Here is a 25484-nt window from a genome sequence, read left to right as displayed (position 1 = left end):
TTTGGCGATGAGTCTCCTCAAGGCTTCAATTGTCGGCAGAGGTTGAGGGAGTGGCCTTCACGCGGTGTTCACCAACGACTTTTTTCAGATGGGGGAAATTCGAACTGCAACACTGCTTTTTGTCTTGGTGGGCTGTCTTTTGCCTTTTCGAGGTGCGAGGTGGAGTAGGGTTTACAGCCACCAATCAGAGGCCCATGGGGCTTTTGGTGGGGGCGCGCGGGTCTTTGACCAGCGCCCGCAGGGCCGCAGCGCCTGCCTGCCCCTGTCTCCAGCTGTCGCTCGGTTGGGCCGTGCTTTCTCTGTAGGTGGGAGGTGGGGCGTTGACGACGTCAACCGCCAAAAGTCCCTTCCCACTCACTGACACAGGGTAAGCACAAACCTGGAAGAGGAAGGCCTTGTGATTGCTTCTGTTTCCATTCCAGCTCTTCAGCTCCGCGCAGTTTGCAAGCAAGCACGTTCAACAGAAGTAAGTCCAGCTATGTGTTGACGATGCCGACCCCCAACGCTATTTGCGCTTCCTGTCTCCGAACGAACCTGGGAACTGCCCCGCAGACCACCAAGCTACGCCGTTAACGTCGGATTCACCGGCGGCTTTCTGCTTGCTGCTTGGGCTGCTACCGCAATAGCGCTCTCATCATGTCCGTTCCACAGCACAAGCACGTAGGTTCCCAGCAGCGCAGCGGCGACCCCTCCGGCTCGCTCTCCTTTGCTCCTACTGACCCCAGCCGCAGGTGTACCATAACGTGCAAGCGTTGCGTGGTGGGAAACCGGAGCTCGGTGATGTTGCGTTGAGTGACTTCCACCTAGTTTTCCGGTTCCCGCCCGAGTCGAAGACGGCCGCCGACTCGCACGTGAAGAAGCAAGTCAAGCAGGTTTGGTTTGCCTTCCATGTCATTGCCCAGTGCACTCTGCGGCCGACTCCCCCTTCGAGTGGCGTGCCCTCTTCAATACGCATCCGTTTTAGAGACTTCACCTATGTCGGCTTCAATTTCGGCGACGACAGAGAGGCTCGGGACGCCTTTGAGTTCATTCGAGCCAGGACATGCAGGTTGGGGTCAACCGACAAGCTCCTGGCTTTCAACTATTCCCCACCGCCAGGTTCTCCAGAGCTGAAGATCGATGGTTGGGACTTGTACGACCCCCGAGCCGAGTTCCGGCGCCAGGGGATCAGCGAGAAAGCTGCGGACCTGGGTTGGAGGATATCTACCATAAACAAGGATTACACTTTCTGCCCGACGTACCCGGCGCTGCTGGTCGTGCCGTCCAAGATCTCAGATAACACCCTGAAATACGCCGGCAACTTTCGATCCCGCGCTCGGATACCTACCCTTACCTACCTCCACCCGGTCAACAACTGCACCATCACCCGGAGTTCGCAGCCGTTCGTCGGGCTTAGGATGAAGCGCAGCATACAAGATGAGCGTCTCGTCGGCGCATGTTTTTCTGCCTCGACAGATTCCCTGGACATCTCTTTGTCCGCAAATCCAGAGCATAGCCCATCTTCGAGCCAGCTGGACCTGAGTGCGGATGGGCTGGATGCCGACATCTCCCTGTCAGAGACGGAGCGGATGGAGGATGAGCTCATTGCCAGTCCCAATGCACTTTACGACGAGAAGACTGGAAAGAGACTGATATATGGCGCCCAACAACACAACCTAATCGTCGACGCCCGGCCTGCCATCAACTCTTACGCCATGCAGGCAATAGGAATGGGCTCGGAGAATATGGACTATTACAGGTTTGCCAAGAAGATCTTTTTAAACATAGACAATATCCACGTCATGAGGGATTCCTTGGACAAGGTTGTCAGCGCCATCAAGGACGCCGATGTGTCTCCCTTCCCGCCGAACCGAGACCTTCTAGCCAAAAGCAAGTGGCTGAAGCACATCTGCGGCATCCTTGAGGGTTCGGCTCTTATTGCGCGTCAGGTTGGCATCCAGCACTCTAACGTGCTCATTCACTGCTCGGATGGCTGGGACCGCACGAGCCAGCTGAGCGCCTTGGCCCAGCTCATGCTGGACCCGTATTATCGTACCATTGAAGGTTTTATTGTACTGGTTGAGAAAGATTGGCTCTCTTTTGGGCACATGTTCCAGTTGCGATCAGGGCACTTGAGCCATGAGAACTGGTTCGTGGTGGATAATGATGCCCTGGCTGGCTCAACAGTCCGGCCCGGAGACAGCGATAGTCGAGGAGACGCCCTTGAGAATGCACTCGCGAGCGCCAAGCGATTCTGGAACAAAAACATGGGAAATGAGAAGGATGCTCCTGCTGAGGCTGAGGAAGCTTCAGTAGTTGACGAGGCGAAACAAGCGACTGCGCCGATTGCCGAGGACCAAGCTACAAGGCCCAAAGACGTCTCTCCTGTATTCCACCAGTTCCTCGACGCGACGTACCAGCTTCTACGGCAGCACCCGACCCGCTTCGAATTCAACGAGCGCTTTCTTCGCCGCCTACTCTATCACGTCTACTCATGCCAGTACGGCACCTTTTTATTCAACAACGAGCGGCAGCGGCGCGAGGCGAGACTGCGGGAACGCACCCGCAGTGTTTGGGCGTATTTCCTGAGTAGGCGCCAGGAGTTCACGAACGAACAGTACGAGCCAACCATCGACGACCATATGAAAGGTCGAGAGCGGCTTATATTCCCACGGATAGATGAGGTGCGATGGTGGTACCAGGTTTTCAACCGCTCCGACGATGAGATGAATGGCGATATCAACGCCTCGCTCGTGACAGCGGAGCGCGTTGCGGCCTATCAAGCCTCTTCCGTATTGTCGGAGCCGACCGCCGCTGGCCGGGAGAGCACAAGCAGCCATTCCGAGGCCGGGTCTCGAGCTTCGAGTAGTCCCTCGCGCAGCCCGCAGCCGCCCGGCTTGCCTCAGAGCAGGTCGGTGCTCGCAGGAGTTGAGACTGCTCATACGGCGCTTACCCCTGATACGAGGACTGTGCCGTCGCTGAACCGTAGCGCAAGTTCGGGCGCATTGTCAGGGCCGCTCGGGACACTACAGGATAGGCTGTCTGGGCTGACCATTGGCAAAGGGGTATTTGGCGGCGTCGGCAGCTCGAGCACCGGTAGGAACCGCGGCGGCGGCCACAATGCGGATTCCAATAATAAGCCGCTTGTTAGTCACGATAGCGGTTTCTCGGAGGAGAGCGCGATGGAGCAGGAGATGAAGAGCATGGATTGAGAATCCGAGATAAACACGACTTGTGCTATTAGAAGCCAGGCTGTGTGTGATTGCACCCAGCGTAGCGTTATTTGAATACCTCCAGTCTCACGAGGAACGCGATCATGAATTGAGTAATGACATTTGAAAAGCGAACTTAAGAAGCTGCTACTGGACTCTGGGTTCCATGTTAATAATCAGTTGGTTGACCCTCTTCCGTTGGGGTGGTCGTCTGTACTGTACAGTACAGTCCCTGTAGCGTACAGTCCAATACATACGAAGTATCCATACCGTTACATCTGCCCTGCCCCGCAGCTGGAGGAGCACGCGGGTGCATAGGTATGTAGGCGCACGCACCGAGTGATAGGCAGCGCTTGGGACTTTTCTGTTAGTGAAAGGGAATTACACCGGATTACTGTATTTAACGCTCCCATTACGTTACCAAAGGCATTCATTGTTCCTGGCCAACAAGGGCACTGGGCAGCAAAGCAAAGTGACTGGGCCGGAGCTTCCCTCGACGTCGTTCGCGCACCTTGCATTCCCCAAAACCGCAACCCCATTTATTGCTCCCGTCATCAAATCCCCCCAAACCTGGCAATCCGATTTGGGCGTCTGAGTTCCCGACTCCTTTTTGTTGCGTGTGCCATGATCGCCAGTGCGCCTGCTACGAATCTGCGCTGAGGGAATAAACTTAGCAGCAGCTTCCAGTGACGCCAAACCACGCCGAAAAGCCAGAGCTTGCGTCTTGAGCTGTCCACAGCGTGGTTATTCCCATCCACAGCAGCGGCGCTCCGGTCGGCACCAACTTCCCACCATTACCCATTGCATCACATCCCACCCACACGCGATCCCAGCCGCCCTGTCCAGCCCAGCGCCTGCCCAAAAAAAGTCGACCCCCGATTCTGCGAAACAGAAACACACAACAAACCAGAACCCCTCCATCTCCTACGACAACTGCGTGCTCTTTTCGACAGCCGCACACCATGGCTGACGCGACTAACGCTAACGACGAGCTGTACCCCATCGCCGTGCTAATCGACGAATTAAAGGTATTGCCGTGGCAGGGCTTGCTGCCTTTCTGCGTGCGTGCTTTGGCTAACTTTGCTTAACAGCACGACGACGTACTTCTTCGCCTCAATGCCATCCACCGACTCTCGACCATTGCTCTGGCCTTGGGCGCCGAGCGCACCCGTGAGGAGCTAATCCCCTTCCTTGATGGTTAGACGTGCCCCGCCCCCGCCTGCTATCGCGCAGCCCGTACATGGCTAACCTATCCGGATACAGAGTCTGTCGAGGATGAGGATGAGGTGCTCGTTGCCCTTAGTGAGGAGCTGGGCACCTTCATCGAGTACGTGGGTGGTCCTCAGTGGGGTCACGTTCTACTCTCCCCGCTCGAAAACCTTGCCGCCATAGAGGAGCCCGTTGTGAGAGATAAGGTATGCGCAAGCGTCGCAGCGTCCGCGGAAGTTGGGTCCAATCGGCTGACACGTTTCTTTGTACAGGCCGTGGAATCGCTGAACAAGATCTGCAACGAGCTCTCGCCTCAACAAGTCGAAGAGTACTTCATCCCTCTCACAATCCGCCTCTCCAAGGCCGACTGGTTCACGTCTAAAGTATCGGGCTGCGGCCTGTACACGACACCGTATTCCAAGGTCTCTCCGCCCATCCAAGAACAGCTCCGGCAGCAGTTTGGCCAGCTGGTCCATGATGACACGCCTATGGTGCGCCGCCAGGCGGCGACCAACCTCGCCAAGTTTGTCAAGGAAATGCCTGCCGCGATTGTTGTTGAAGAAATGATACCCATGTTCCAGCACCTCGTTCAAGACGACCAAGACAGTGTCCGCCTACTCACAGTCGAGGTCTTGATTTCCATCGCAGAGGTGGTCCCCAAGGAGCAGCAGGCAAGTCACGGCGTCCTCCTGAGCTCGCTGCGTAGCTTGATAGACGACAAGAGCTGGAGAGTCCGGTACATGATTGCGGACCGGTTTGAGAAGGTTTGTCAGACCTCACCTACGTTGACTGCCTACCCTGAGATTGACTGGGTGTTTTTCAGATTGCCAAGGCGGTCGATGAGGAGGTGGTTGCCAGGGATCTGGTCCCTGCCTTTGTGAAGCTGCTCAAGGATAACGAAGCCGAGGTGCGGACAGCTATTGCTGGCCAGATCCCTGGGTTTTGCGCCCTGGTAGACCGCAAGACCCTTCTCAACGACATCATGGTTACCGTCGAGAACCTGGTGTCGGACAGCTCCCAACACGTCCGTGCTGCTTTGGGGACACAGATTAGCGGTCTGGCTCCCATTCTGGGCAAGCAGGAGTAGGTTCTCGCTTCGCATATCACCCCGTGGCCCAGGTTATTGACTCTGCTAGGACTATTGATCACTTGTTACCAATGTTCCTCCAGATGCTTAAGGATGAATTTCCGGAGGTCAGGCTCCATATCATTTCGAAACTGGAGCTGGTAAATCAAGTGATTGGAATCGACCTGCTGGCGCAATCGCTCCTCCCAGCTATAGTGCAGCTCGCCGAGGACAAGCAGTGGCGCGTGCGGCTCGCTATCATCGGCCATATGCCCTTACTTGCCAGTCAGCTGGGTGTCGAGTTCTTCGACGAGAAGCTCAGCCAGCTCTGTATGGGCTGGCTTGGTGATACGGTCTTTTCGATCCGAGAGGCGGCCACCCATAACCTCAAGAAGCTTACCGAGGTCTTTGGTGTCGAATGGGCGAGCGAGGCGATCATTCCCAAGGTCATGGCTATGGGAGCCCACCCTAATTATCTGTACAGGATGACAACGTGCTTTGCCATCAACGTAAGGGTTCCCGTTTTTCCCAGGCGGCAAATCGATGACTGACAATTTACAGACACTGGCCAGCGTCGTGACAATCGACGTCATCGCCAAGTCGATTCTACCTATGCTGGAGAAGCTGACAAGCGATGACATTCCCAACATCCGCTTTAATGTTGCAAAGACATACTCCGTCTTGATTGGGGTGTTGCGTCGGCTGCCGGACCAGGGCACCATTTACACATTGGAGCAGGCCAAGACTCCGTTCACACCGTCCCCCAGGGGGCAACAGCTGATCGACGAGCGAATCATGCCCAGTCTAGAGAAGCTTCAGAAGGATGACGACGTGGATGTGCGGTATTTCGCGACCACGGCGGCGGCAGCGGCGACGGGTGCGGTTGTAGGCGGTGGAGAGCCCATGAACACATCACCATAAAGAAGTATCTACAGAATTGGCGCTCATTCCATGCTATCGCTCATCGTCGTCCCCGCTGGAGCACTCGTAATCAAGCAATGTGAGCCCTCCAATCAGGGTAGATACGATGTTGAGCATTTCCCAAGTACATGCTGTTGTTGGGTGAGAGGATCTAAGCAGCAGCATCCTTGGCGGAAATTATGAATGTTTTGAACGGACAACCAGCCAGTGTTTGGCAGATGTGTGGCATACGCTTGGGCCAGTGAACCAACACCTTGGCCATAGCGACTGTTGAAGGGAAGCACTTTGGAGAGAAGTGTAGATCAGGAGCTAGATTATACCAGATTTTCAAAAGCTTCGCCTTGTCGTGACCTGGGTTTCAGGGGTATCTTAACGTGTATTCATGTCTTCGACCTTGGTACGGTCTGCTACCTAGGCTGCAACTTTCTGGAAACACAAGGTGCTGATTGTCTGCCCCTTGACGCCGCCAAAGCTAAAGCTGGGGTATTCTATCCTTCCCGCAAGCCGCAGCCTCGCCCCAGTTTCCGACCCGGCCGTCCTGTCCTCGAACCAGCCGCGCAGCTCCTTTTCGGTCCAGTTACAGCTCGTCACGAGGAATAATCCGCCGTCCCGGAGGAGCTGCAGCACGCGCTCGCCGTAGCGCTCGCAGACCCGCCGCCCTTGGGCGTCGAGCTCCCCGCTGAGGCTGACGGCGTCAAAGGTGCCCTTGTCGAGGACGACATCCCACCCTGCGCTTGCACTCGTGGTACCGCCAGGTATGCTGCTAGCGGTGGCCCGCACATCATCCAGCTCCCCGCGCAGCACATCCCACACTTTGAACTCTACGTCCCCTTCCCCTTCCCCTTCCCCTTCCCCTTCCCCATCCGTAACCATATCCTTGACCCCCCGTCTGGACCTGGACCTGCCCACCTGCCGAGCAAGCTGCACGCTCCGCTCGCTGTAATCGACGCCGAGCAGCCTGCCGCGCCAGCGTACCTCACTTTCACCCAAACCCTCACCCTCATTTTCATTGTCATCATCATCCTCATCCTCATCACCGTGGTCGTGGCCGTAGCGGAGGGCAAACAGCAGACTGCCGTTGCCGCAGCCCAGGTCAAGGACCGAGGCGGTGCTTGGGTCCAGACCAAAGCGGTCGCGGTGCTCGGGCGCGTTGAGGAAGGCCACCATCTTCGCCTCTGCGTCGGCGTCGTCGAACCACACGGTCCCCTCGTCGGCCGGGTTGTCGGCGTGGTTGGTCAGCTCGGCGGCGTACAGCTCGTCCCAGCTATTGGAAGGAAGGAATGGATGTTAGTGTTGGTGTTATAAAGGACCAGATTGAGATGATTGAACCATCAATCTTATATGCGTATAACATGTACTTGACCGGGAAAAGGTAGGGATGTAAGACGACAAGCTGGGGAAGGAGTATTACTATTCTTTCGTCCCTAGCTTTGAGGGATCGAGGTGGGTTGGGGCATTATCATCTTGCATCATTCCCAGCTGGGTAGACACTGAATTGGCCTGTTTTGTAATTCAAAGGGAAAGCCTGTTGGTCTTGATAGTGCAAGCAAGAAAGGGATAAGATAGCACCAGTCCGATTCTGCTTGATTGATGGTGGGGTTGAATCATGATAATCAAGTCCGTTGCCGTCAAAATGGAGGGGCAGCTTGATGTCCGAATCAGGAAGGCGGTCAAGCCACAAGTACTCTACATAAGGTTCGAAGGGACATGGCGTTCACCTTGCCAAACTGTTGCTCAAGCATCCCCCTCCGTACTCGTCAGGGCTTCATAATTGCCATCTGCCCCACCACTGCGTGGAGGGTCAGGGACGCTGATTGGGAACAAACTTTTGATTGGGAAAATTGAGGTACTTCCATTTGCTAGCGCACTCCATATAAATTTAGATATACTAATTTTCGTGCATTATACTATCAAAGTCTATAACATAGTGATTTATCCACTATAGGTAACATGTAAGATTACTCGATTAGTTGCATCTACCTATCTTAACAGCATTATAAATATCGCTCTATTGCTACTATCCCTCTAATATAGGCAACAAAGCAATGCAATCTACCTATAAGCATTAGAAAATAGTTATATACTATATATATAGCTTTGAAGTATATATAAGCTTATATTTTTACATTGTACTAGCGTGGTTCGATAATGCACATGCATGCAAGCAGTATAGATCCAAGAAGACAGTATGACATTGGGTTGCTAACAAATTTGTATGGTAGGGCATGTAGTGGCGTCAAATTTCCCAATCAAAAGTTTATTCCCAATCAGCGTCCCTGACCCTCCACGCAGTGGTGGGGCAGATGGCGATTATGAAGCCCTGACGAGTAGGGCCCGCCCGAAATGCGAGAGACCCAATCTAATCGACTTCAACCATTACAATTTAGAGTATTAACACACCATAACCAGGGTATATAAGTAGACATGGCCTGAACCAAAATTAAGCAAGCCCAGGTTCTTTCATGCAAGAAGAGGGGTGTCATCCGAGTCCTTGAGTGAAAAGCATGGGTAAATCTGGGGCTCGTTCCAACATGGATCCAGCACCAAGCACAACCTGAGACCCAGACTCTGTGGGCTCCTCATTCAGCTCCACCAGTCTTCATCAACGCAGGGCACGCTTTCCATTTTTATCCCAAATCCATCGCTAAACCTTAGCCTCCTCGCCTTGATCCCTCTCTCTGCTTGCGGGGATGCTCTTGTCTTCATGCTCATACGTTCGAGTGCGGTGCGTCGCTGAGTTCAAAAGAAGAAAAAAAAACCGTAGCTACCCTGCCATGCTAGCCTTATTCACACCTCCTCGTACCATCCATGAAACGCGACATCTAAAGACGGTCGTTCAAGCCAATGTCCACACTGGCGCCTTGACCAGGACCTGGCGACCCCTGACCTCGACGGCAACAAATCCTGCAAATCGTACCTTACCGGGGTCCTTTGGCGGAGTGGGCCCTGGTTGACCACCGCCTTCAGCAATGCTGCCCTTCCTGCTACCGGGAGCGCTGCCACCTCCGCCCATGACGCTCATCATGCCCGTTCTCGACTTGTCGCCGCGTTGGCCTTTGCCATCCTTGGCCGCATCCTTGCCATCGTCTGCTGTGCCCTCTTCAGCCATATCTGACGACCGTGCGTCCAAGGAGGGCAAGCCCGTCTTCTCCACCTCCATCAGGTCCGGCTCGATTGGCTGCTCCGGTACGGGATAGATGATGGCCACGTCACGGCTCTCGAGCGGAAGGTTGCTCGCGATACCAACGGCTAGCTCGACAATCATGCTGGCGCTCCCGTCAACCCCGGCCGGCGGCGGGTCATTCAGATGCTGGAACAGCCACGCTGTAAGATTGCTTGTTGCACGCCGTGTAAAGTCATTCTTGTGATTCAAGCTCTCGGGGCTCCGGAGAACATCCTGAAGGCCCTCGAGTGTCGCCATCCGCCAGCTCACCACCTTACTTGTCAGAGCGTCAAACTCTTCTTGGCTATTCATGGTATAGCTAAAGTTCCGGATGTTGTGCTCAATAACTTTCAACTGCCTGCTAAGCTCAGGGTCCAGGCCTGGGTGGAAGCAGCGGTTAAACACCTCTTCCACGATCCAGCGGGTGATGACAGCACGCCCTACCGCCGTCATTTCCTGCTTGCCCGTCTTAAGAGCGTCAGCACTGACGAACGGAACCAGCCACTGCGGTAGCGACTGCCAGTCCTTGCGTATGTTGAAGGACAGGTTGTTAATTGCGCCATTGAGGCGGTTGAAGCGCGTCGTGTATTCGTTGTCATCCAGCGATGTCCGGCTCTGAGACATGCGCTGGTTGGCAATGGCGTTTTGAAGCTGCTCGACCTGGCCGCTCAATTGCTCAATTTCCTTCTTGCCTTCAAAATACAGTCGCTTAACATTTTTGTACTTGGTCACTGCAAGGAGCTTTGAGTTAGCAGGGGATGCCCAGAACACACACGGAGCTATAGTCAGTCATACAAAGATCTTTGAACTGCTTATCAGGATCCTCAGTGGGGCGGTCTGCGGACGGGGGCTGGGGGCTGTTGCGCCCCTGGATTTCAGCCTGGCCTTCAAACTGCTGCCTGTCTGGTGCGTTGTTCTGGCGGAAGTTTGGGTGCTGGCCACCCGGATTCGGGGCCGGAGGGAGGGGGTTCATGTTGGACTGCTGGCTTTGCCGGTAATTGGGCGGCGGACCGGGCGGCGGCTGTACTTGGTCGCGCAACCCCTTTTCCGCGTCTTGCGATCTCCGCGGCGGCGGCGGCCCGCCGGGTGGTGGGGCCATGGACTGCTGCTGCGGGGTTTGAGATTGAACCGCAGCTGGTGGGTTCGTACGCCCGGAAAGATCGTGTGTTTGCAGCGAGTACGTTAAACCGGGAGATGTCTGCCCTGTTTGTGCGTGGATATTCGTGGCCGAACGTTGGTCTGAATCGGTGACAGGTGATTCATGCGACAGTTGGGACACAGTCTCGGCGTTCTGCTGCTGCGGGTTGGCAAGTAGGCCCGAGAAGTTAGGCGGGTTGCCCCCCTGATAGTGCGTCTGCTGCGTGTTCGCGAATTGGTACTGCTGAGGCTGCTGATGGGGCGCTACCTCAAACACTGCCTGGCCGTACTGCTGATGTTGGAGCTCAGGGGGAACCTGCCCGTGGGCTTGCACGTGGTTTCGATGTTGGCGATGTCCTGTATCCTCAGTGGGGTATGGTGACGATTCCACGTCCGAAGGGGGAACAGGGCGGATCGTGGGATGCTGGATGTCGTGAGGGTTCTGCAGGCGTAAAGCGGGGTCGGATCCGTCACCGACATACGACGCGCGGAAATCCCCTACACCCTGCAGCGGAGATGGCTGGTTTGGAGCCGCCTGGTTCTGCCACTCGAGCTGCTGCTGCTGATCGAGGGAGATCTGGGAGAGCTGCGAGGCGCCGGTCCGGATGCTTGGAGGGGCTGCCGGAGGAGGAACGCTCACCCGCTTGGAATTCCGGCGGGCTGGCCCGGGAGTTGCGGTGGTGTTGTAGGGATTCTGCTGCTGCTGCACCTGGGGAGGGTGGTCTTGTCCCCGAAGTATATTCTTGATCAGCTTCCGAGTGGATTGCTTTGTCTTTTGGGGCTGGGGCGGGGGCTGTTGCTGCTGGCTGAAAGCTGGCTGCGGGGTGCCAAGAACGGGGGACGAGATGTTCTGGGACCCGCCGACCGAGAGATCTTCGGCTGAGGCAGAACCTGGCGGGTGTTGCAACAACTGCGGTTGCTGCTGCTGTGGTGGCTGTTGCTGTTGTTGATGTTGTTGTTGCTGCTGTTGCTGCTGTTGCTGCTGCTGCTGCTGGAAAAGTTGTGTAGAGATCGGGGGAACTTGGGAATTGTTGAAGCGGTGGGAATGCGATTGTGAGCGTGTCACCTGGTCAGCAAAGTCGGTGTCTCTCTGTCCGGTCTGCCGTGAGTCAGACACTCCAGTGACGCTGTTCGAGTGTTGCAGCGGCGGGAGATTGGATGGATTGGGGCCGCCAGCAGCGCTGCCGTAGATGTTGACCAAATGTGGCGGCGGTGGAGGGGGTTGCGAGTGATTACTCCGGTCGCCGCTCGAGTCGGGCTGAAAGGATTCACTGGAGCTGAAGACCGGGTTGGGCAAGGCTGATGAGGGGTTTGCAGCACCGGTGCTCGCACTTGGGGGGTTTGCACCTGCAGCTGATGCGGGCAGCGGAGCAGAATCCTCGGCACCCGTCGACCCAACAAGATTATGTTGGGAGCGGTTGTTCTTGCCAGACCAGTAGATCCGTGGAGGCATTATTGCGCTGCTAAGGAAGGAATGGGGCGGGGCGCAATCAGATGAGATGGGATGGAAGTCGCGAAAGGCGGTCACTGCTGCGACAATGAGTGACCCAGATCTCGGGGGCGTCTGACTGGCCTGGGGCCAGGTGTGATGCGCGTGCAATCTGCTGTGCTGTGGTGCGGTGCGGTGCGGGGAGCTCAACCTAGCGGGAAACACTGGATGGCAAACCTTCAAGCCGTAACATGGGACCCAGCAGACGGACACGACGCGACAGCACAAAGCAGGGCAGCGCGCAACCACGAGTCCTGTCGCAAGAGTGGCGAGCAAGCCCAGGGTCGGAGGGACCACCGGTTCCAAAACCCTGAGATTGCAGATTGCAGGCCCGTCACAGCGCGCGGAACAGGAGTCGGGGGTTTGCTGGACCTGGACGCCTTAGAAGCGAATTGGAGGAGGGACGAGCTGGAGAGATGGGACGAAACATATCTCAGAGAGAATCCCATGCAATTCTACCGGGCTGTTTGCTGCTCGTGGGTGGGTTATTTGTCGGCGTGCCCCTCACGGGTAGCCTGGTACGGGGTTTAAGTGAATTGCTGTAAGTAACCTAGACCAGGGGTTACGCAGCCCGAACTATCCGTATTACAGAGGTAACTAACGATAAGGTAAGGTAATGGCCCGGGGGCCAGGTGCCTTGATGATACTTTGCTTCGGGCTGCCTTCGAGGCTGTGCTCTCCATAGTCCCATCGCATAAAGGACGAAGTGAAGGTTGTAGGTTGTATAAGGTCAGGTACATAAGGTACGTGTGCTGTGTCAGCAACTTGGTGATCTTGACGATACCTTATGTGTAGAGGCTCTTATTGTGCATTCTGAATTCCGATTCCGTCCTCGTTACTAGTAATGGGAGAAAATGACTCTCTAACTCCTGTCAATCCAGGACATCAGGTAGGTAGGGTACCTAGAGGTGAGCTTTTGAGGGTTGAAGTGCCATGCAGAGAAGCTAACCTCAGGCTGCAGCTGGACCCCCTTGACAGCTTCTTGACAGATTGCTGCCCTTGAGCTTTCAAACCTTATAAACCTTAGGTACTGTACTGTACTCCAGGTTCTTACCAAGAGGAATTGCTTGTCTTCGAAATTGGCAGGCTCTGGGTATATACTCGATGAAATGGCCGGCACCGCACATAGAACCTATCTGGGGCCTCGGTGTCGCTACTTGTAAATTCCATCACGCTCCCTTGACATTGGACAGATTGTTGCTTGCTGTGCCCCAAGTGTTTTATTCATATCTGGTTGTTAGTCAACGTATGGATGAATTGCGGTAATGTATGATGTATTTAACTTCAATGTAATGCAGCTACTTCGTAATTCCCTCGTTCCAGCCCCGAGTCCCGACACATCTCGAGAGATTGACCAGATCCATGGGGCTGGACGCTCAACACAAAGGTCACTTGTCGGTCCTGTGGCCGCGGACACAGCACCATTACTCCGCTTTCTCTTTGAAAAGCCTTTCTCCTCTGAACCCCTTCTTTCCAGCGATGGCCAAGTCTTACGGAGGCCGCAGAATATTCCGTATCTGGCCTGCTTGTGGAGACCAGATTGTTGGGCTAGTCACGTCTAATAATAGTAGCACCTAGTAACACCAGTGGAGAAATATTTTACATGTAGTGGATGTACATACATACCTTACCTGGGTTTCAAACTCCGTACAGACACTAGTAGGAATGAGATGTCCAGCATTTGAATGCAGATATGCGACGACGCTTAACAGCTTGAATCCAAAAACCAGCCTTTCAGTCCTTCGCCCAATCACTAGAGACTCTGCATCCCATCTGGCCCAGCATCGAAAGGTTTTAGCAGCCCTGCCAGGAACACTGGCCACCCTGGCAACCAGAGATGGATAAACTACCTACCTACGGAGTACTCTCGTCCACAAGCCATACGTGACACAGGCAACTTCAAGGTTACACGCATCAGCTTCCAACCGAATGGCTGGATAACTAAGATGACTACCTGTTTGACACATTTCTTAGGCACGAGACTGGATCCAGAGCAAGAGAGATACACCCAGGCACTAGGGAAAGTGTTGCGAGATCGCTGCTCCTGGTGTCCGCTTTTGCCTTCATTGTGCCCTCTATTATCTCTGGACTGATACGGGCGATGGTCTCGAACTACCCACGTAACTTGCCTCTACATTCGCCAGCTTGTGATACGCCTGGAAGCGGTAAGAATTCCCCTTGGCACCTAATATACAACCGAGGATCAAAAGCGATACGCCGAGCCTACTCCAAGTGACAAGATTCGCTGTTGCCAATCATGATTGGGCAAAGCTAGGTGGCTCAGTGAACGGTTCTTCGCATGCTCAACATTGAAGTATGGTTCGCGGAAGTATTAAACTTGACCGTTGGCAAGGATGTGGCAGGTTAGTGAGAGCAGAATCGTTGACTTGAATTGATAGATTCTGGAACCTGCAAACAGTCTTCAAGCGTTAGCGATCTGAGTAGATTGACAGACAAAACTGAGCAAGGCATCAAAAAGGGGTAATCTCGGAGTGCCGTTCTTTGATAGTCTCGTTGCGCTGTTCAGGCGGCAACGAAGCAACCACACCAAATCCACCTCCGCACAGTCCAGCTCCGGGTGTGTTGACGGCCGTTGGTATCTATTGGCTCTAGATGATATCGAGAGCATCTCTGTTTATTGGCAAAAGTTACATATTTAGAGACCGTGAAAGGTCGATCGCTTCACAGACCTGCTCCACCCATGAAGCTGCGAAGGTATCCCAGTCCCAATGCTAAGACTAAAGCGGGTACGATGTCTCCGGGAGAGACTCGAGATGTTTCCTATGGTGTTCATTGGCCTGGCGAACCGAGCGGGTTAGCGAAGCCGTCCTCTGGTCGTTTCGCCCCGCTAGCATAAGCATATCTGGGCGAGGGGTAGCTAAAACCTACAAAAGGCAGCCCACAGTAGCCGCAGGTCGCAATCTCTGGCTTGTCCGTGTTAATATAGATCTTGGGATGTCCGGTAGGCCCGCCGCCACCGTCACAGGCCACGATCCGAGCGTGCGTCCACCGCACGGGCTGCTGGTGGATGAGCTCAATGGCGGCATAGGGTTGGGGCTAAACCGGGAATTCCAGTATTGTCAGCTTTCTTTTCCTTATGACCCTTTGTCCGGTTCGATTTGACTCCCTCTCGGCATTTCGGAAACCCACCTGCGCATCGAGATCCGTCTGCTCGAACCTCGGCCCCGTCATGGCCGTCGATCGCGGCTTCTGACTCCGCGACCAAACCTCTGCGCGGTTCGGTGCCTGCGAGACAGTTGTGGGTACCGGGCCCTCGGTCACCTGGGGTGTGGTCTGGGTATTGGCGGTCGTGGCAGTCGTTACTGTCGATGGGGTTGAGGGATACTCCAATTGCCGAACCGTGACGCTGAATGGCCGTTTCGAGAGATGCCGGGGCAGCCCTTGGGCCAAGACCCGCAGCCGCGAGGCATACATTATGCTATGCAGTTCGAGGTGTTTTGGCGAATATCGAGCCCTCCTGCCTGTGGTTCAAGTCGGGGAACAATCGCGCAGTTAAGCGACTAACGTTGAGGTCACGATACAGGTATCCCCAGGTAATTGGAAATGTGTTACCAGCTGTGGCTGAGCTGTGGCTGACTTTCGAAGAGTGAAGAGCTTGGTCAGTCCATGGCCCGTGCGGGACACTGCGGGCATTTGCTGCCAGTTGCCAAGTTGCCAGTCTTGGACTCTTGGCACTTGGCCAACGTTATCGTAGCTCAGCGTAGCTTTTCGCGCTCGCCGCGTTGGCTTTGATAACATTCTCTTTGGGCTGATTTTTTGATCGACTTTGAAGACGAGATATCTTCACCGTACTGCACACCCACTTCTCACGGCCCACTAACAGAGAGTCCAGAGACACTGATTTTCCGTTTTATACCCAACACACGACGACATTGAAATAACTGTAGTCGACAAGCATGGCGCCTACTCCGGCCGGAATACCGGCCATGGCGAAGCAGCCCACACCGAAAACCATGTCCTCTCGCCTGATGACCATGAAATTTATGCAGAGAGGTGCTGCCGCAGCAGCGTCGGCGGAAGCCTCGGGAAATAGTTCACCAGTACCCCCAAGGAGCGATGATGGTTCGACCAAGCGACGAAAGACTTCGCACACGCCTGTGGCAGGCCCTGCACCAGCCGCGCCGCTCTATGACCAAAAGGCGATTCAGTCTGCATTAGAGGAGGAAGAGAAGAAGCGCCAGGCTGCCATTGAAAAGCGGGCGGCCGAGCTGGGCGACTCGCACTGGGTACTGAAAGGCGTGCCCGCTCCTAAGACCAGCTCTCGCCCGCTCCTGAATGTTGTTCAAGTTGGGTTTGCTCAGATTGACCATGCAAGCACGTCAGGAGGAAGCGAGGATCCCTTTACGGAGGGCGACTCGGCGGCTTCGGCAAAATTTAAGAGGTTCAACATCAACAAGTCTAAAGTATGTGCAGGCTATCACAAGCACCTAGTGGCCAAATATTAATGACAACAAACTCATAGGCTCAGAAGATAGGGCAGGAGGAGGACGACAGTAGCGATTCCGATTCCAGCTCCGACTCGGAGGACGCCGAAAATGAGAATCTGCCAGTGTCCGCGAGAGACGAGCCCGGCCGCGGCCGTCGAACTGCCGCAAGCGACCTAGAGCGCAAGCGGTCGAGATCCAGCGTATCAGGCAGGAGGGAAGAGGAACGGAGGAAGGCGCAGCAGCTTGCGGGCAAGAGGCGGAAAAAGGATGTCAAGCTAAATCAACTGACCTCCATATCATCAGCAGGCTCACAGGCTTTTCAGCGGCCCTCCCCGGGTCTGTCTTGCCATGGTTGTGGGAAACCCGGCCACAAGGTGGCAGATTGCCCGAGCAAGAAACGCTAGGGCATGACGCTCTCCCGTCATGTCCCGTCGATTATGCCGGCGTTGCCTTTCTCCCTTTCCCGGCCTTCTCTTAATTGATGGTATCCCCGTCTGATGTTCGATTGTGTCCCGCTTCGTTGCCTACGACAGTCCTATTCGCCCGAGCATACGACTGGGCATTCTCAGTTGGTTCAGGCTCAGCCCGGAATTGAGTGGTTGACGGCCTTCGTCGAACGTTGAAGGCGCAATTATCGAATACCATCGCCCTCTATGGTGGACGGCATGGGTGGCTTACAGCTTTCCATGTCACCTAAGCAGCACCCTATTCTATACCCCAGGCCAGGCTCCCCGCATGCTCCTGGAAGGAGCAATATCTCATACGCTGCTCCCCGTATCCTGCCGGCGACATTGCGGAGGAGGTGTGCCACGAAAATGCATGAGAGCTGGTCAAGGCTCAAAGGACCGTTTTCCCTGAATATCAAAGCCGGGTTGCCGGTGACGAGCCGGAAAGGGCGGATGTATCCGTCTCGTCCATGTGTCTATGTAATGCCTACCAGCTGCGATGGCCGCGAAACCCAAGGGCTACGGCAATATGGTTCAGGGATGTATAAGCAGGGAGATGTTTGATTTTTATACAGGGCCAGGCAGAAACGGCTACATGCACGGGTTCCTTTTGCCGCAGCCTACAATCGCACCGCACTGCACGATTGACAGCTACTGGGACTCATGTCCGCTCCGCTCGAGCGGCTTAACCAGCCGTCCTGCGACTTCTTTCCGGGTAAACTCTGAACCTGGCTGAAAATGGCTGGAGATTCCGACAAGGCGGTCCGCGGGACTGAGCTATCCCTTTCGGGACTCGTTGCTCGACGCTTTCGGCAGGTCAGGACACCACTGCCGTGTCGATATCCAGCATCCGGATTAGAGTCTGCGGCGTCTGGGCAATCAGCCTCGCACAGGGATTCACGCAACCAAATCATTCAACATCGGGCCGGCGCTTCCCTGGACCAATTCCACCATGTCCAGCGGATTCTCGGCCCCCGGGCGATCTCTTCTGCGAATCCTCGGTGGTCATTTCGGATGCAGTTGCATTCAGGTGCGGCGTGCCCGGTGCCGTTCCCAGGGTACAATACATACGTTGTTGTGTCATTCTTGCCCCGGCCCATGGTTTTGCGGCCAGAGGAACAGGCTCTGTAGACCGAAAGATCAGATCAGGCCCTGCCAGAGGCTGGCATGCATAAATCGACGTCTCTCGGAACCAGCGGTACAATTTAACACAGCCTGGAGAATGCGTCGCGCATATTCCCTAACAGCGGAACAGGGTATGCTTTGGGGTTAGCCGCCAATCCTGCTCGTCTGTTTCCCGGCCAAGGTTCACCAAGTAGCCGATGAAAGGCGGAGGAGTAGGACATCATCCGGGTGTGAACCATATTATGCCAGATTTGGTTCGGCTCCTTCATCGCACCGCCTTGTTGCAGGTGAAGTCACCGTGGGTGCCGCGACGGGTCGCAGGAACGCCAGCGTCATGTGCATCAGCTTCCGTCCATTCTAATCCCCACCAGATGCATCATCAGATGGGCGATCTATGCGCCCAGAAAATTGGCCTACCTGGTAGTTAAGAAAAACTGGTATGCTACTTCCCCAGATCTTGCAAGATCACCATGCGCCCTTGCACAGACTCTACGGTCCGTGGCACAATGTTGCAGGGTTACAGAACAGAACAGGGGGTAATTGGTGGGTTCACTCTCGATTCTCGAACCCCGCCAAAGACCCTAGGAGCTTGCTTCCTCCTAGCCAGATACGAACATCAATATGCAAGAACGGGTGAAAACGAGGTTCTCACAGATCCGCTATGAGCCGGTGAATCAGGCGCGAGAGAGGGTACTGCGGTAATGAAGGTCTATTGGTGGTCAAGCCGGTTCAAAGCACGACATTTGGAGCATCTTGAATCGGATGGATTCAACTGCTCGCCTACGCTGTAAGCTCCTCCCCTGGGAATATCCGTACGGGATGTCTGGTCTGGTGCCGCGGCCCAGACTGTAAGCCGAATTCTTCTCGATCGCTATACCTGCAGCAGAGAATTGCATCCCCACGGCAGCGGGCCTCTCTAGCGTTCTGTTCAATGTAGTTTAGCTGCTGACCGGACACAGCAGCCGAGCGGGATGGGTCTCGACCTGCATGCCGCTACTTTACCTGGGAATTGCCTTCTCTTGGTAACTCGGTTCATCTCGAACCACTGGCTAGCTTCCGTTGAGATGTTGGAGTAGGCCCGCCCTCGTATCCAGTATGGGTGTGCCGAAAGAGACTCTCAGAACCTTCCCCTAGAGGGACTCTTCGCTTACGGAAACACAGCCCGTTCGTTTCCGTGATCACCTACAGAATACGGGTTGGAGTCGACTCATTCATCCAAGTATTTCACTTGCAGATCGTTCGGGAAATCGAGATTCTTTTGCCTGATACCCCTTAGACAACCGTTGAACTTAGTTAGTTACCACCTTCGTGTTTTTTTCCCACCCGGGCCGATTCCATCTGGGATGTAAGTAAAGGTAGTTAGTAAACTTGGATTATCATATTGACAGGTCACCATACTATCACGCTATTGCCTATCATCAGGAAGACCGCGCCGGCGGATAGGTACACATCCATGACGCTATGCGGCCGACGGGTCAATATCCCTCTCAAGACAACGTAGACCTGACGTCTAACCACTTGGACGGTAGATTCAGACGAAGTATACTGGGTGGTGGTCCAAGTTGTTATGGACAATCTACCTGCGATCAACGTAGCCACATGGTCAACTTAGTCAAAGGCTTGTATATCTGTCACAGAATGGACAACACGACTATACTCAAGCTTGGGTGTGCGATTTGAATAGTAATCTGTAACTTACATACTAAACTGTAAGTGACATGCCGTTGGAGGCATTGTCCGTGACCACGACTTCGACGTAGCCGAGGATGAGTGATGCTCGAAGAGTCGAAAGTCCTTTCATCTCCCCTACCGACCTTTACCTTTACTTTTGTTTCTTCATATTAGCGCCGTGTTGGCCTTTTGGGTGGGCGATCCGCATTGCTCGTCTCATCGGTCGCTCATGCCTCAGCCTGTCATAAATCGGGCCTCGGGAGAGTTAAGCAAGAACCACCAATACACAAACGTGCAGCTGCTCCATTGTGGTCCCGGCCCTGTTTCCATGTTGGTGTCTGTTGGCTGTTGGTCCTGGATATCCAGTTATTAGCTTTGTACGGCACCACACTGCTGCGAGATGTTGGACATTCTCGTGCGCTTGATACCATCCGTCCATTCACATGAACCGCCCGGAACTCCAGGCGAGGTGCACCGCGCTTGTTGAGCTCAGCATTTGCATTCACTCACCCCTCCTGGGGGGCGTCTCCGAAAGCTCTCTCATCTTTTCAATGCCACAGAATCAAGCAGGTTTCCCGTTGATCGATCGGCCTCGACAATCACATCCGCTGCCGTGTTACTTTGGTATCTTGATAGGTTAAACATGGCGTCTTTTGTGTTGAGCGCTGAGCGGGATCTGGCATTCGAGGACGTTGAGTGGTCAGTTTTAGTGGTCTTCGAGGCCTTGACTTAAACCACCCCCTGCACCCCTCCCCCCTGTCCATATCCTGGTCCTTTAATCAATGCCTGAGTCCTTGTGCTTTCGAGAATGCTTCCAATCGACATCCCGTCTTTTACTAGCACTCTTATAGCTCGAGAATCATCAATTGTGTGTATCGAGCGGGTCGTTGCCTTCTCTCCGTCCGTATCATTTCCCCAGGCGCCGTTCGACTGCGCGTCCCCGCGAGAAGGAAAGCGCCCGGCGATCGTCTATCGTTGGCCACCCACAGCAGCCTGGAGTTGCTCGACAACCCCCCATGCTGTCTGCGTCAGCGTCGCCCACATATAAAGGTCCCTCGATGCCGGGGGCTCCCGGTATGGGGTTCCTGAGCGATTGAGTCGAAGTCACAGTATGAACGCATCTTGCTTCTTCTCTGATAATCTGGTTGATCAGGACACGCAGCTCCTCCGCAGTCATCTGTCATCTTTGAAGTACTAGTGGTATAATATTTGAGGTCCTTGCCTTGCCCTTGTTGGATCGGTCGACCATCTGCCACAAACCTGGAAACGCGCGCCCAACATCTCCAAGCTGCACGCTTCTGTTCACCGACACACATGCCCTAAGCCGTTCCTCGAATCCAACTCGTTGGGTAAGCTTCCTTAGCCTTGCAAGCGTGCCCCACACATCGCACAGACTGGCTCTGGGCCGCCGCAAACTACTGTATTGTACATTAGCTTACTAGTCTTAGTGTATCGACTGCGTCGTCACGACCGAATCTGCGGTGTCGTCTCTGCCGCTCGCCCCCACTCCCAGCACCCCTCGTCCGTTGGCAGACCTGCCCGTGGCGCTGTTTGAACTGTCCCACAGGCATCGTTCAGGCGTGTGCTTTCGGCCAGCCACCATCCTTTACCGTCACGAAACCGACGAGCCTCCGCGATGCCAGTCGCACGCCCAAATGCGCGGTCCTCCGGGGACGCGCCGGTTGCTGCGGACCGTCCGCCCAGCAGCGACGTCGAGGTTGTCACAGACCGCTTGGAGACTCCCTCTCTCGACGACCGGTCCTATCGGGTCATCCGCCTGCCCAACCAGCTCGAGGCCCTCTTGGTCCACGACCCAAAGACGGACAAGGCCAGCGCTGCCATGGATGTCAATGTCGGAAGCTTTAGCGATGAGGACAGCATGCCGGGAATGGCTCACGCGGTAGAGCATGTAAGTCGCATCTCGCACGTGGACATAATAGGCCACACCCGAATATCACCCAATATGCATGTCACAGGGCTAACTGAAACCGTCACAGCTTCTGTTCATGGGCAACAAGAAATATCCAGCAGAAAACGCCTACCACCAATACATTTCGGCTCATTCTGGGCTGACCAACGCCTATACCGCGGCGACATCCACAAATTACCATTTCGAGGTTTCTGCGAAGCCGACTAATGGCGAGGAGCCATCCGCTACCAATCCGTCGCCGCTGCTAGGGGCATTGGACCGCTTTGCCCAGTTCTTCATTGAGCCTCTGTTCCTTGCTAACACCTTGGACCGCGAGCTCCGAGCGGTTGACTCGGAAAACAAGAAGAATTTGCAGAGCGATCAGTGGCGCCTGCATCAGCTCAAGAAGACATTGTCGAACCCCAAGCATCCGTTTTGCCATTTCTCCACTGGGAACCTGGCAACACTCAAGACGATTCCCGAGGCTAAGGGGATCAATGTCCGGGACAAGTTCATCGAGTTTTACGAGAAGTACTATTCAGCCAACCGCATGAAGCTATGCGTCCTTGGTAGAGAGCCCTTGGATGTCTTGCAGTCCTGGGTCGTCGAGCACTTCTCATCCGTCAGAAACCAGAACCTGCCGCCTAACAGGTGGGAGGATGAGGTTCCTTTTACCAAAGACGAGCTAGGCATTCAGATCTTCGCCAAGCCGGTAATGGACACACGGGAGCTTAGTCTCATCTTCCCCTTCGTAGAACAAGATCACCTCTACGAGTCGCAACCTAGTCGGTATATTAGCCATCTCATCGGCCACGAAGGGCCGGGAAGCATAATGGCATATATCAAGTCGAAAGGCTGGGCTAATGGCCTCTATGCCGGTGCTTGGCCAGTGAGCCCCGGTACCCCAGACATCTTTGAATGCCAAATCACGTTAACAGAAGAGGTATGAGAGATCCCCCGGGTTTTTAGGCCATGGAAAAGATAACTTAGACCGCGTACAAACAGGGACTCAAGAATTACCAAGAGGTCGTCAAGGTGTTTTTTGAATACATTGCACTCTTGCGGGAAACAGAGCCCCAAGAATGGATATTTGAGGAACAAAAGGGTCTGGCCGAGGTCAACTTCAAATTTAGGGAAAAGACGCAATCCTACCGCTTCACAAGCAAGCTCAGCGCGTTTATGCACAAACCACTGCCTCGCGAGTATCTGCTGAGCGGATACAGCCTGTTGCGCAAGTTTGACCCTAAGCTGATCAAGGAAGCGCTCGAGTGCCTGCGTCCCGATAACTTCCGCATGACCCTTGTCTCCCGAGACTTCCCTGGAACGTGGGAGCAGAAGGAGAGATGGTACGGGACCGAGTATACACGCCAACCCATTCCGGAGGATTTCATGAAGGAGATCAAGAAGGCGGCAACAAGCGCCCCCGGGGACAGAACGGCCAAACTTCATCTTCCTCACAAGAATCAGTTTGTGCCGACCAAGCTGGAAGTCGAGAAGAAGGAGGTTAAGGAACCGGCACCAGCACCTCGCATCATCCGCAATGACCCGCTGATCAGGACTTGGCACAAAAAGGACGACACCTTCTGGGTCCCCAAGGCTACCGTCATCGTGAGCTGCAGGAGCCCTGCCGTAACTGCCACGGCAGCTAGTCGGGTCAAATCGCGCCTCTTCACGGATTTGGTAAAGGACGCCCTTGAGGAGTACTCATATGATGCTGAATTGGCTGGCCTGGAATACACCGTTTCCCTAGACTCCCGGGGCCTGTACATTGAGGTTTCTGGCTACAACGATAAACTAGCTGTTCTCTTGCAGCACGTACTCATTACAACGCGCGATCTTGAGATTCGCGATGAACGGTTCGCCATCATCAAGGAACGAATCACCAGAGGATATCGGAACTGGGAACTCTCTCCACCCTGGACCCAGATCGGTGACTACATGTCATGGCTGACGATTGACTCCGGCTATGTTGTCGAGGAGCTCGAGGCGGAGTTGCCTCACATCACGGCGGATTCGGTGCGGGCGCTCCAGAGGGATCTCCTCAGCCAGATGCATATGGAAATCTTTGTCCATGGGAACCTGTACAAGGAGGACGCCCTGAAGTTGACAGACATGGTCGAATCGACGCTCAAACCGCGCGTGCTTCCACGTCAGCAATGGCGAATCCGTCGTGGGCTGATTTTCCCTCCCGGCTGCAACTACATCTGGAAGAAGACGCTCAAAGACCCGGCCAATGTTAACCACTGCATCCAGTACTTTCTCCATGTTGGCGACAGGGGAGATTACAACGTGAGGGCGAAGACGCTGCTCCTAGACCAGATTGTTCACGAGCCATGCTTCAATCAACTTCGCACCAAAGAGCAGCTTGGCTACATTGTCTACTCAGGGGCCTGGACGAGCATCACGCAGTACGGCTTTTACTTCGTCATTCAGAGCGAAAAGACGGCGCCGTATTTGGAGACAAGAATCGACGAGTTCCTCAAATCGGTGGCGAGTATGCTCGAGGAGATGAGTGAGGCCGAGTTCGAGAGTAACAAGCGGAGCATTATCGACAAGCGTCTCGAAAGACTCAAGTATATGGAGCAGGAGAGCAATAGGCATTGGAGCCATATCCACAACGAGTACTATGCCTTTGACAATGGTAAGTCCACACCGGCCCGACTTTCGCGAGTACTAACCTGACGCCTCTTGCGTGGTATAGCCCAGCAAGATGCGGCCCACATAAAGCCGCTCACCAAGGAGACTATGATAGAGTTCTTCAACCACTACATTCACCCGTGCTCACCGGCCCGGGCAAAGATAGCCGTGTATCTGGAGGCGCAGGCGAAGAGTGACGTGTCAACGAAGCAAATATCAGAATTGATTCAGACGCTGGAGCTGGATACGACTGCTGCTGCTCAGGCGGCGACCGATCTACAGACGCGACTCAGTGCGGCGGGTCATGATGTGGAGAAGGAAGTGGCGGGCCTCAGGGATTATCTTCTCCACAATTTGCAGGTTCCCGAGGGCAAGATCGATACGGCGGTGGAAGCGTGGAGAAAGATCCACGAAGAGCACGGGCCCGGGAGTGAAGTTGTCAAGGACGCGGAGCCGCCCTCGGCAAACGGGACTACGCCCGTATTCATCGAGGATGTGAGACTGTTCAGGTCCAGCCTAACAGCCAGTAAGGGCCCCACCCCACTAAGAGACCTCAGCGAATTTGAGGATTTGGAGGCCAAGCTTTGAGCTCTGCAATTGAGGATGTGCGGAGAGGTTGGCCGGCATATTATAGAATGGAGATTTGATACAGGGTTTCATGGAAAGAGTCAAGGCTCGTGCAACCAGAACCAGGACCAGTGGAATTTGCGACATCACTGGAAATGTTACTGATAGATCGCTAGACATCAAGGGCATTATTGTTGTTATACCCACAGACAAGACGTAGTCATGGGCATTCTTTTCTCGCTTTGACTAGACAATAAAGCAGCTGCATTGCATTCCCAACCCGCTGTAGCGAAGATGCTAGAAGAGGGCGATTACATAGAGAGGCTCAGAGTTGCGTTGATTACCTTATGTAAGGGAATTTATTCGTAACGCCACCTTACATTACATACATACACTGCTTGACAGGCAGCAGTTGCAGAGATTACAGTACAACACAACGTTTCATGGTACCAAGGTTGATCACGATCAGAAATGTTATCTTGGGATTTTTGGCCCCGAACCCGGC

The 25484-nt window shown here is 54.5% G+C and overlaps 7 protein-coding genes across 7 annotated transcripts in view; 4 read left to right on the top strand and 3 right to left on the bottom strand.

The window, feature by feature from the left end:
* Positions 1 to 281: 281 nt before the first annotated feature.
* N656DRAFT_828013 (phosphatases II) lies at positions 282 to 3452 on the top strand. The gene is made up of 2 exons (XM_064818519.1): positions 282 to 660; positions 732 to 3452. Exons 1-2 carry the CDS (start codon positions 637 to 639, stop codon positions 3189 to 3191), a joined length of 2484 nt encoding a protein of 827 aa, XP_064671801.1. The 5' UTR covers positions 282 to 636; the 3' UTR covers positions 3192 to 3452.
* A 701-nt stretch (positions 3453 to 4153) lies between these two features.
* Positions 4154 to 6387, top strand: N656DRAFT_705816 (ARM repeat-containing protein; the record flags this gene model as incomplete). The annotated part of the gene is made up of 7 exons (XM_064811304.1): positions 4154 to 4219; positions 4283 to 4388; positions 4455 to 4606; positions 4673 to 5164; positions 5224 to 5483; positions 5537 to 5975; positions 6028 to 6387. The coding sequence occupies 7 exons, from the start codon at positions 4154 to 4156 to the stop codon at positions 6385 to 6387; spliced, it is 1875 nt and encodes a 624-aa protein (XP_064671800.1).
* A 411-nt stretch (positions 6388 to 6798) lies between these two features.
* Positions 6799 to 12140, bottom strand: N656DRAFT_796714 (uncharacterized protein; the record flags this gene model as incomplete). The annotated part of the gene is made up of 4 exons (XM_064817560.1): positions 6799 to 7651; positions 9191 to 9209; positions 9310 to 10281; positions 10346 to 12140. 4 exons carry the CDS (start codon positions 12138 to 12140, stop codon positions 6799 to 6801), a joined length of 3639 nt encoding a protein of 1212 aa, XP_064671799.1.
* A 107-nt stretch (positions 12141 to 12247) lies between these two features.
* On the bottom strand, positions 12248 to 12780 carry N656DRAFT_578660 (uncharacterized protein). Its single transcript, XM_064810164.1, has one exon. It carries the CDS (start codon positions 12623 to 12625, stop codon positions 12356 to 12358), a length of 270 nt encoding a protein of 89 aa, XP_064671798.1. The 5' UTR covers positions 12626 to 12780; the 3' UTR covers positions 12248 to 12355.
* Positions 12781 to 14914: 2134 nt separating this feature from the next.
* N656DRAFT_788458 (uncharacterized protein) lies at positions 14915 to 15611 on the bottom strand (the record flags this gene model as incomplete). Its single annotated transcript, XM_064816695.1, has 3 exons — positions 14915 to 14974; positions 15066 to 15233; positions 15327 to 15611. 3 exons carry the CDS (start codon positions 15609 to 15611, stop codon positions 14915 to 14917), a joined length of 513 nt encoding a protein of 170 aa, XP_064671797.1.
* A 482-nt stretch (positions 15612 to 16093) lies between these two features.
* On the top strand, positions 16094 to 17028 carry N656DRAFT_705870 (uncharacterized protein; the record flags this gene model as incomplete). Its single annotated transcript, XM_064811307.1, has 2 exons — positions 16094 to 16600; positions 16660 to 17028. 2 exons carry the CDS (start codon positions 16094 to 16096, stop codon positions 17026 to 17028), a joined length of 876 nt encoding a protein of 291 aa, XP_064671796.1.
* Positions 17029 to 21502: 4474 nt separating this feature from the next.
* The window catches only part of N656DRAFT_788455 (ubiquitin carboxyl-terminal hydrolase-like protein), a gene marked incomplete at both ends in the record, with an annotated part of 11003 nt that continues 7021 nt past the window's right edge, over positions 21503 to 25484 (top strand). The window contains 4 exons of the mRNA XM_064816694.1: positions 21503 to 21775; positions 21864 to 22718; positions 22781 to 24416; positions 24477 to 24938. Coding sequence (XP_064671795.1) covers positions 21503 to 21775; positions 21864 to 22718; positions 22781 to 24416; positions 24477 to 24938 — 3226 coding nt within the window. The remainder of the gene's footprint in view (positions 21776 to 21863; positions 22719 to 22780; positions 24417 to 24476; positions 24939 to 25484) is intronic.

The sequence above is a fragment of the Canariomyces notabilis genome (genome assembly GCF_033297395.1).
Source record: "Canariomyces notabilis strain CBS 508.74 unplaced genomic scaffold N656scaffold_6, whole genome shotgun sequence".
NCBI lineage: Eukaryota > Fungi > Ascomycota > Sordariomycetes > Sordariales > Chaetomiaceae > Canariomyces > Canariomyces notabilis.
This window is presented reverse-complemented; position numbering and strand designations above follow the sequence as displayed.